Below are 12,002 nucleotides of genomic sequence, written 5' to 3' on the forward strand. Positions count from 1 at the left end.
CTCCACAAAGTGTCAAAATAGATACCAAATTACTAGATGCTATTTCTCAAGTGGTGTCAAATGAGCTAGCAATGAGACATAAACTCTGTTTTAAAAAATGAGACTTATTAATGCTAAAAAATATCATCATTACAAATGCTAGCAATAAATAAATAAATAAATACATGTAGGAGATGAGAACACAAAAAGTTGTTCAGCCTCTCTGATTATCAAGGAAATGCAAGTTAACATAATGATATACCTTTATGTCAAATCTGAGGTAAAAGGTAATATTAAAAGTATTATTCACTTGGAACTAGGGATGATGCATTGTAAATTGCTACATGATTTAAAACATGATTGGTAGTGTGTATTGAGCTATATTCTTTTTTCAATTATTTGATCCAGGCAATCTCAGACCCAGTAATATGTAGTAAATTATCCAAAATGTAGAAAAATAAATAAAAAGGCATTTTTGAAATGCTTTTTAAAAAATAGCCAAAAAATTGAAAAATATGTAGCAATTGAGAAGCACAAGATAAATTATTGCACAACATCTAGAATGAAGTACGGTGTAGACATAATTGATAATTTTAAGAAATAAAAGATGAAATAGACAGTATGCAAAAATATCAACTTTTTCCATAAAGGGCCAGGCTAGTAAATATTTGTGATGAGTAAATATTCATGCATTGTGTGGTTTCTGTTGCAGCTTTTCAACTTTGCTGCTGTAATGTGAACATAGCCAGAGACAGTTTGTAAACAAGCGAGCGCAACTGTTTGCAGAAACAGGACTGTGAGCCTTAGTTTGCCGATTCTTGGCTTAGGAATGTATAAACTATAAATTATCTTTATTCTGAATTGTAGAGCAGAATCCTATTGGAACTAGACGAGAAAGGTAACTGCTATTCTAATATTATGCTTGCGACTTTAGAAGACTATCTGTATCTACTAAAACATTTTCTGAGGAATAATAATTATGATTATGGCAACTACAGCTATATTCTATTTAGCTTTCTAAAGTTTCTATTTTTATTCCCCAAAGTTAGATGATGTCTTAACTTGATGAGGTCACGACTGACACATAGAATAAGGAAAATCTTTGATGAGTGCTGAAAGTGTTCTGCTCTTTTAGTCTGCGTCATATGTATATTTTTTCTATTTAAATGACTTTTTTAATTTTACCATTTCTACGTTTTAACTATTTATTAGAAAGTAGAACAATGGCATATTAAAGTTAATGCTGTGTTGAGTTTGTATTCTCTTTCTGTTATGGTCAATTAGTGTGATGAAGCTCAGTCTGGAGTGTAATTTCTGGGCTTTCTGTCAATATGACAAAAGCAATTTATATTCGCTAACATTTAAGAAGTAAGGTTTAAGTGCTGATGAATGATTTCCTGGCTTTATGAATTTAAAATTTTCCTGAGACTCACACATATTATTTATTCCATAATGGCTAAAGTTGCTGTGATTTTCATGTCTTTGCAGGGTTTTTTTGGCAATCAGATTGAACATTTACAAACACAAAAACATATATAGAAGGTGCCAACAAAAGTATACTCCTTTTAAGAAGGGAAAAATGGTATTTACATTGGAATGCTCAATATATATCCATAACAAAAAAGATGAATACAAGTCATGGGAGCGCCTCCTGTAATCGCATAAGTCAAACGTCACTTGAGTGTTATAAGTTTAATAATTTAAAATTTTCCTTTCTTAAAATGTATTGAATTTTTGTCACTACACACACGTATATATACATACATACATACATACATACATATATATATATTTGTCTCTTCCTCGCTTGAAGCCCTAGTGTCTTCTCAATATCTTTAAGACAAGCTTCAAGTTCCTTAACGTCATTAGACTGTAGCAGTTTGGGCCTTACCTCCTCATACTCCGGATTTCACCTTCTAAATGCTCACTCTTGCCCCTGGGCCTGTGGAAAACAGGTTGTTTCCTGGCTGAAGTAATTTTCTCTCTTCCCTTTTCTACTGGCTAACTCCTCCTCATCATTTAGAACTTCCTTTAAAGGTTGCCTTTTTCATTCTTTTTTGTTTTTTTTCCTGCAAAGCTTCCTAAATTCCCTAGAGTAGGCAGGGCACACGTGCTATAAAGTTGCTCTGTCAAAGACTTATTTCCACTGTTGTTTATTTGAGAGAATGCCTTGCCCAGCAGAGTGCTAGGTGGCGGGGATTATCTGTCTGGCTTACCTTTTTATTTGTGTCTCAAGCACAGGAAGAAGGGGCTTCATAAGTATTTCTTACATGGATTTTACTGAGAAAAATTTTAGCTTTATTGCATTCATTCACTCATTGCTTATCTCTTAAAGCATAAGGTATATTTATACTGATTCTTTTTTTTTTTGCATTAAAGCAGGAGTGGACTTCTGAATCATGGGCAGTCCATAATTCCCGCCCACCAGTGTAAGTCACCTCTCTTCACATTTGAACTGTTCAATGGGCTATTTATGATACACTGACAAGTTAAATAAAGAAACAAAATTATATATGAAGCTACGATTGTATATCACAGAAGTCTATATGCATATGGATGGCCTGCAAATTACTATGGAAAAATTAAACTAGCTTTTATGATAAATAATATTTTCTTTATTTTATATTTTCTGGAATATTATTTTTGTATTTCCCTGGGAAAGTTATAATTTTTTTTCACTTACTAAAGTTAGCTAAATGTATTTATTAGCAAAACATTTTAAATGTTTTCCCTTTTGTAATGGTTTAGCCAAATGAATTTAATGATGACCCTACCTGTGCTTTAATTTAGAGGAATATGGCAATTTTACCAATCTTATTAAAATTATTTTATTTTTGTTCTAGAAAACATTAATTTATGTCTCACATCTTATATTATTTTTGTCTTTTAAAATTTGGAATGAGAGGGCTTTTATATTCTTCCAAATATATTAGATTATAGGATTTCTTGGAAAATAAAAATTATAAACTTAGTAATTTACTAGGCTGAACCACACAGCACTGACATTTCTAGAGACTAAAAATTAACAAACATCAACAACTTTATGTGGTTCTGTGGAATATATACCTGTATTTTCTAGACATAAAGAGTAAAGTGCAAGTGAGTATGTTACAATGGCTGCGTCAATTGTGTGCTGGAAAATGTTTAACAATTAGTTTTCTGAAAGTGTATTATAACCTAATTATGAATTTTACTTTTTCATTATAAATGAATTTAAGTATATATTACATTGGTTATAACTTTGAGTGATAAAACAATTATAGTAAATAATTTATAAATACTAATAAGTTATTATAAACTCATTAATGTAAATTCCATACAGCCAACCCATTGTCCTAGAATGCTGTCTTTGTTTTTTGCTGAACTCTGTACCTCTAGGCTAACCTATGGCTGCAGAACCCAGGTAGTTCCAACATGAATGCTGGTTGTTGTTTCCATTTACTGCAAAGTGATGTGTTTTCTTTTCTGAAACAAATTCTACGTAGTTTTGAGTACCAAAACAGGTATTTCCTCAGTTCATTTTGATGCTATTGACTGTGTGATAACTATAGTCATAGCACACTTGTAAGTTTAACTGCTGTTAATGTTTTTCCACCACTTCTGCAAGTTTCAGAAATCAACCCAATGATAAATCAAGCTGTGATTCATACCATTTGCCAATTTCAGTGTAAGTAATCTCACCATGGCTGATTTGAAATTATCTTCGTAACATCATTGAGCATAAAGTTGGAAAGAGATGCACACTATTATATTATCATACAGATACGATAGATGTAAATCAACTTAATCATTAGGAAGTAATGAATTTTGAGTATTTATTCCTTTTTTTTTGAGACCGTTTTACTCTGTCACCTTGGGTAGAGTGCCACAGTGTCATCATAGCTCACAGCAACCTCAAACTTTTGGGCTCAAGCAATCCTCTTGCCTCAGCCTCCTGAGTAGCTTGGACTACAGTTGCCTGCACATGCCTGGCTGTTTTTTTCTATTTTTAGTAGAGACAGGGTCTCACTCTTGCTAAGGCTTCTCTGGAGCTCTTAAACTCAAGCAGTCCACCACCTCGGTCTCCTAGAGTGCTAGGATTACAGGCATGAGCCACTGCACCTGGCCTTTTGTTTTTAACATAATTTAATGATACCTTTGTATAATTTTATTTTTGAAGATACCTATATTTAGCAACCAGCTTGAAAAATTACTGAACGTTTAACAAAAGCCTATCACAGGTCAGTAAGCACACCATGGGCTTCTGTGTACCTTTTTATATAGAATGTAACATATATGGTTTGCTGTTCTTAAAAATCTCACTTTAAAGTTACAGGACACATGAATTATTTCTTTCAGGGTTCCACGACTTGATTTGGGAAGTCTTGTTGACTCTGATGATGAGGTAATTTTTACTTACTACTTAATGTAATGAGCATTCAGACACAATAACACAGGTAGTAAGCATTATTGCATTTTATTTTTTAGGATGATTTTTCACATATTCCACTTAGTGCAGCACAGATACATTTTAACCCCCCAAATTCATCGTCTACTCTTGGTTGGGTCACCCCACGTCAGATACCATTTGCTCAGCATCATCGAAATGAACTGGTTATTATTTCTTTTCTTATTATCATCTTTTAGAACCACAGTATGCTTTATTAGCACAGTATTTACTTCAGAAGTTTTCTTATATCTATATTTTACCAAGTTTATATATTTGGTTTATTTGAATCTCAAGCAATAATGTTGGTGAAGTAATTTTATTTTGTTTTATAATTTTTCTCAAAGGAATGGGCTTTTAAAAGTTTCTTATGGTAAAGAACAGCTATTTCCTAATATGGATTCCAGGAAGTTCTAACATATGGCAGAATATTAGATCAGATCTTGCTGGTTCCACACTATGAGATTGGTCTCTTAGAAATGGATTCATACTTTAGGGTACTGAGATACTACAGGGTACCATTGTCTCTTTGGGGCATCTTAATACTTTAGACGTAACTAGTGTAAGTAAATATACTTATTTCATGGCATTTCCTTGGGGCATATTTATGTTTCAGATATATCTAATGTTTCATTTCATGTTATGAAAGTAGTTCTGACTAGTATTCTAAGTAGGACTTTGCTGTCTGTATTTGTCTTCCTCCTGTAGCTGGCTCTGTTCACTTGCTCCTCAGTTTCATTTTGAAAAACTGCATGAATAATGCCCTAGTCTGTGTCTGGCTACAGTTATCACCCTGAAGCTTTGGCTCTTCCTGTTTCTCTGGGGTATCCTCAGTACTTTTCAAGGGTCGGACTGGCTTTATGTTCTCCTGTCCCTCCCTGGTCAATATTTATATTTATCTTATCCAGTAGTTTTATTATCTTTCACTTTCATGGACACGTGGTGGGCAAACAAGAATCTCAGAAGGTAGAAATGCCAGTATTCTAGAAAAGCAGCCAGTGGGTCTCACAATTAGTGATCTCCAGTCCCTGTGTCTACTCTGGAAAAAAAAAAAAAAAGACTAATGATGCAATTCTTCTGGGGCAGGAAAAATAAAACTTACCTAAAACTCCAGAGAAGAAAGAGGAGTCAGTGTGTTTCTTTTTAAATTGTCTTAGGTAGAAAGTATGGTTTGGGCTGACTGGTGTCTCGGGCCTGTGTCCATTCCAGGCTCCTCTGTCTGCTCGGATTGGGTCAGTGATGCCTCAGCAGCTGAATATTTTAAATGTTACCTGTATTTAGAATATGTAATGGTCTATTTTTTAAGGTATAATGCTAAGTCTGTTAATGTTAATAAGGAAAATAATGATTATTTTAATATTTTTCCTGGTGGATAACATGCTTTTCGTTTACCTATAGGAGGAAGATGTAAAACCTGAAAACTTGCCAGCACGAACAGGCAAATACAAACTAAAATATCAGCAGTATGAAAATGAAATGAGAGATGGATATAAGCAATTTAGTCAGAGAAATGCAGAAAAGACCATATCAAATACTGCTCATCAACAATCCCCAGAAAATAAGACAGATGAAAAGGTAATGGATGGGGCTTTATAACATTCTAATGAAATTTTTAGAAACTGCACGTGTTATAGAAATATCTTTCTGTATGATATGTCTTTCTCTTCATTGTAAAAGTATAGTAGCTAACATTTATTTCTGTGTATCTATTTTATGTATTTTCCTTACACTGATTATTTTGTTCTTCACATTCAAATTTAAAGGATTATTATTACCATTTTCAGAAACAAAAGTGTACCACATGACCTAATCATCTTTTCTCTGGTAGAAGTTTTTCACTTGTTTTAGGATTGGAAATAAGATGATCATACATGTATATATATTTAATTTAGATGTCTGCAACTCAGTTGGTCTCATAGTTTAAGTTTTAAAGTTGAAAAGTGGTTTCCGACTTCATAGTGACCTTGTTATTCTAAAACTGTCTTTACTTCATGATTGTCTTTTACCTCATTTGGGGAAATGACTTTTTTTTTTTAAATCATGAATTACTGGAATTGTTACACTTTCCTGTAATATTAATTAGGTATAAATTCGCTATTCATTACTATAAAAGGGAATTAAACACAATAAATTCAATCACTTTCATAAGGAGAAGTCAATATTTATTTTTGGAAAGAATTATTTGGAAACACGGTATACGTGTATAATAGTACTGGCCGTAAAGAAGAGAACATTTGGCCACATAGGAGAAAAACTGATTTCAGTACCATTTGGGGGAGGGGTAATGAGGAAGGGAGAGAGAGGAGGGGAGGTGGGGTGCTCTCACTGAATGGGCGTGGTGTGGGGGTGTTTGGTGTACCTTTTTATTATTATTATTATTTTTATTAAATCATAGCTGTGTACATTAATGCAGTCATGGGTACAATTGCTGGTTTTATATGGAATTTGAAATATTTTCATCAAACTGGTTAACATAGCCTTCATGGCATTTTCTTAGTTATTGTGTTAAGACATTTATATTCTACATTTAGTAAGTTTCACATGTACCCTTGTAAGATGCACTGTAGGTGTAATCCCTCCAATCACCCTCCCTCCAGCCATCCTCCCCCCTCCCTCCCCTCCCTTTCCCCTTTCCCCATATTCTTGGGCTATAATTGGGTTATAGCTTTCTGGTGCACCTTTTGAACATGAGACATAACCACAAGAGGGACTCTACCTGATAAGATCAAATATTTTGACCTGGTTGTTTATACCCTCATATTAACCTGAAGTAAATTTGCTTAAAAATAAAAATAAAAAAAAAGCAGAGCAGAGAACACATGGATGAAATTCTTAATTCAGTTAACTTTCTATAAGAATGATGTATTTTCAGGCAAGTTTGATGGTTATATTTGCTTATCATTTTGCTGTAGGTAAGAAGAAAAGGTAAATTCATAAGTAGGTGAGTTGTGGTAGCTATTTTTCTTTAATCCATATAGGAACTCTCCAGAATAGGAGAGTTCTAAACTCTCTAAATAAGTCACAAGGTGTTTAGGTGAAAGCATAATAAAATTAGTGGGATTATTTGGTCTTTTAAATCCACGTGCATTTTTCTAGAACCAACTAGATGTGCACAAATATGATAATCTGGTGTCTATACTATCAGTACTGGGAAGATAATCTCTCAGCCCTTTAACACCTGGCAACATCTTCAAATATGATAATCTGGTGTCTGTGATATCAATACTGGAAGATAATCTCTCAGCCCTTCAACACCTGGCCATGTATTATTTGCAAGACATAGCATGTGATATTTATAGCCCTGTGAATATGCTGGGGGAAAAGAATGAGCATTTCTATAAGGGTGTGCTTTATTGAGTGATGGCAAAGTGATTCAAATTCTTTTCTTTCTTTCTTTCTTTTCTTTTCTTTTTCTTTTTTTTTTTTTTTTGAGACAAGAGTCTTACTATGTCGCCCTTAGTAGAGTTCTGTGGTGTCACAGCTCACAGCAACCTCAAACTCTTGGGCTTAAGCAATTCTCTTGCCTCAGGCCTCCCAAGTAGCTGGGACTACAGGCACCCACCACAATGCTTGGCTATTTTTTGTTGCAGTTGTCATTGTTGTTTAGCTGGCCCAGACTGACTCGAACCCACCAGGTTCGGTGTACATGGCCAGTGCCCTACTCACTAAGTTACAGGCGCCAACCCGGTTCAAGTTATTTTCAAAGTAAAACTTTTATTTCCTTGAACACAGTTCAAATGGATATTTGTTTACTTTTGGTTTATGAGAGAAACAAATCTCATTTGCAAATCTTTCCATATAATTGGTAAATGTTTACATGATATGAATAAAGAGTTTTATTGCAGCCAATGTGTGCATATTTTCTGCTGGAAAAGATACTGTTGTGCTTCTTTGATTTTTAAAACCTATATTAAAAGTGTGAAATTATTATGTTTAATATGTTTTTGGTAGTCTTACCGAAGAACTTCTATAAAAAATATTTCTATAGATTTTCTGTCTAACAATCTTGTACTTAAGGGGTTTGAGCAACTTAGTCAATGTCTTTTAAAAGTGTAAGAATCAAAACTGCTGTATAAATGGATGATTAGTCTATTACAATTACATGAGTCAACTCTGTAATAGTTATCCCTGAAAAGAGAAGACGTCCTTGTTACCAGAACTGTAAGCTCCTCTTTAAAGCAGGAACAATGTGGAAATTGACTTTACTGATATAGAAAAACTAAGGTTAGTTATATTTAAGATATAGGCATAGCTGATGGTCGTGACAAATCCGGCTGATACCTGAGTGCAAACATGTTTCCAGCACATTAACTGCCACGTAAGTTGTGTCTAACTTATGCTAGTTTTGAGCCTGGAACCTTGTAAAGTATATATAGTTCACACATCCTCTGACCTATCTTTTTTTTTTTATTTATTGAGACAGAGTTTGACTTTGTCACCCTTGGTAGAGTGCTATGGCATCATAGCTTACAGCAACCTCATTCTTTGGCTCAAGTGACTCTCTTGCCTCAGTCTCCCTAGCAGCTGGGACTACAGGTGCCCACCACAATGCCTGGCTATTTTTTTGTTTCTTTAGCAGGCCCGGACCAGGTTCGAACCCACTAGCCCCAGAGCATGTGGCTGGTGCCCTAACCACTGAGCTATGAGTGCCCTGGCCCCGACCTATCTTGACCTTCTAAAATACCATGGCCCCAAGGAAAAACAATGTTTTTTCTTGTGTGCCAGTGAGTGTGTTAAAGTAATTAAACATCTTTAAGTAAAACATGAAAATCATTAAACTTCAATTTCCTATAAAATATCTTACTTTCCTAATTGTACTATTTATTATTAATCATTCTAGATGTATCTTTTTTTCACCCATTCTATAAGAATCTCCAGCTCTTGGTTTTAGAAATGATCAGTATAATTCATTCATTTATTATTTCAACAAATAGTTTATTGAATGCTTCACGGTAGGTAGGCAAGGTGCCTGTGCAAGTCCTGGGGATATATTAGTGAACAAAACACACACAAGTTTCTGCCCTTTTAGAGCTTATATCTGAACAAAAGAGGTTAACAAGAAGAAAAAAATCAATCTTTAGATCGATTCATCAGTCAACCAGTTTTATATGACAGGCGATGATAAATGCTTGGATAGAAAGGAACTAGGAAACTTGGGCTTCAGGGAAGGGATAGTAATTTGTACAGGCTTATCAAGGGGGGCCTTCTGGAAAGATAGCATTTTGGTACACACCTGAAAGAGGTGAGGATCAAGCCAGTCATAACAAAGTCTGTGTCATGAATAGGACTGAGGCTGGAGTGTTCAAGAAATATTGAGGAGGATGGTGTGGTCAGAGGAGGGAGAGAGAGAGAGAGAGAGAGGAGAGAGAGAGAGGAGATTAGTCAGAGTTAAAGGGAGTCTGGAGGCCTCGAGCCATGTAAGGACTTCACCTTTTACTCAGAGGCAGGAAGTTGATTTGTGATTTTGAGAATGCGTTTTATTGAGAATAAGGCAAAGCCAGAAGCAGGAAGACCTTTGAGCTGGCTGTCAAAATAATCTGGGCAAGATGTGAGTTGATGGCCAGATGGTGGGTTGAACCTGGGTGGTGGCAGCAGTGTACTTGGGTAAGAAGTGGTCCAGCAAAGCTAACTTCTGGACAGATTGTGAAGGTAGGGCTGATATTTGCACATGGATGGGCTTGAGAGAAAGGGATGATGAAGAATGACTCTACATGGATGAGTCGCAGGACTCTATGTTAGGGAAATAAGCCAGGAAATAAAGACAAAAACTGTATGTTCTCATTTACATGTGCACTCTCAAGAGGTTGAATCACTGAAACAGAAAGCTGAATGTCGGTTGCCAGGCCCTGTGAGCTTGGGTTGGCCTAAGGGTACACACTTTCAGTTATAAGATTAATAAGTGCTGGGGATCTAATGTATGCATGGTGGCTATGGTTACAAATATTGTATTTTTTACTTGAGATTTGATGAGACAGCAGGTTTTAAGTGGCTTCACCACACACACACATACATTGTAACTGTGGTGATGGATGTATGAATTAATTTGATTGTGATAATCATCACACAATATATCCAAATGTCAAATCATCATTTTGCTTACCTTGACTATATACAACTTTTATTTGTCAATTAAATATTTTAAAATTGATTTTGTAAAATTCATGACTCTAAGACTTTCGGCCTGGGCACTTCCCATTAACTGGGGGTGGGGGGAAGACCCCAAGGAAGTCTGGTGTGGGGAGGTTAATTCTGAAATGCCAGGTGGAAATGTCACTGTTTTCCTTTTGTAAAAGGTTGAAAACAAGGTGAAGAAGATAAAATCCTTTTGAAAGTTATTTTCAGACTAACTCTAATGCAGTGCACTGCCTATACTTAAACCCATATATTATATTAATCTGCTCAATTTCCCTTATATAATGCTAGGCATCTTTCTGGAGCTTCTTTAAATAAATCCCTTTCTGGAAAAAAACGGGAATGTTATCAGATAAATAAATGTAAGTATAAAGTGTCCCCATAAATTGATTTCCAGATAGTTAAGTACTTAACCAAGGTTTATTATTCATTTACTGAATGATTATTTGTCAATCCTCACTATGTGTGATCCTGTTTGGACACCAGAGATATGGCAATAAAAATGACAGCCAAGGTTCCTGCCCTCATGGAATCCACATTAGGAGAGGCAGGTAATAAATCACTAACAAATATATATATATTAAAAATTTATATAGCAATCAAAGTTGTGAAGACATAGCAGAGTGTGAAGATGGAATGTGACCTTTCAAGGAAAATCGAAAGTGAAAATAAGCCCCAGGGATAAAATTTCTTGAAATCTATTAAGTTTTTGACAAGTTGCTACGCTATTGGGACTTTTGGTAGTTGTTAAGGTAGTTGAAGCACATCTCCTATTCTAAGAAAGATTTGGTGCTCATCTCTTTAGCATCTCAAAGAATTCTTCTCTCAAAGATTACACTCATCCTTTAGTGCTTTATTTATGAATTGAATTTTTCAGTGGAGCAGGTATGCCCACATTTATTAATTTCACAAAGACTTGGTCAATAGCAGTTACAATAGTTGCTGCCTTTATATTTAATACCATCACGTGCTTTTTGTTAAACATTCAATATCTATTATCTCTCTATCCTTTTTCTTTTTTTATTATTTATTTATTTATTTTATTAACATTAACATAGCTGTGTACATCAATGCGATCATGGGGCACCATACACTGGTTTTATAAACAGTTTGACACATTTTCATCACACTGGTTAACATAGCCTTCCTGGCATTTTCTTCGTTATTGTGTTAAGACAATTATAGTCTACATTTACTAAGTTTCACATGTACCCTTGTAAGATGCACCGCAGGTGTAATCCCACCAATCACCCTCCCTCTGCTCATCCTCCCCCCTCTCTCCCTTCTCTCTCTCCCTTCCCCATATTCTCAGGTTATAACTGGGTTATAGCTTTCGTATGAACTTTCCCTATGAATAAACCAAGGCACGGAGACAGAGAGGTCATCTAGTTGGAAAGAGGAAGAGATGGATTTAAACACAGGCAGTGTTTAAATCATTGTATTCTAACTATGTATATGTTCCTTT

The 12,002-nt window shown here is 35.0% G+C and overlaps 1 protein-coding gene across 6 annotated transcripts in view; it reads left to right on the forward strand.

The window, feature by feature from the left end:
• CAPS2 (calcyphosine 2) overlaps positions 1 to 12,002 on the forward strand; it is a 111,614-nt gene that overhangs the window by 54,716 nt on the left and 44,896 nt on the right. For 3 of the 6 annotated variants that reach the window (XM_053586058.1, XM_053586056.1, XM_053586057.1), the window contains exons 3-5: positions 2,359 to 2,408; positions 4,318 to 4,363; positions 5,804 to 5,980. In XM_053586058.1, coding sequence (XP_053442033.1) covers positions 2,359 to 2,408; positions 4,318 to 4,363; positions 5,804 to 5,980 — 273 coding nt within the window. Of the gene's footprint in view, positions 1 to 2,358; positions 2,409 to 4,317; positions 4,364 to 4,446; positions 4,573 to 5,803; positions 5,981 to 12,002 lie in introns of all 6 variants that reach the window. The other 3 variants (XM_053586059.1, XM_053586060.1, XM_053586061.1) reach the window with 2 other exon arrangements.

Source organism: Nycticebus coucang, chromosome 3 (assembly GCF_027406575.1).
Source record: "Nycticebus coucang isolate mNycCou1 chromosome 3, mNycCou1.pri, whole genome shotgun sequence".
NCBI lineage: Eukaryota > Metazoa > Chordata > Mammalia > Primates > Lorisidae > Nycticebus > Nycticebus coucang.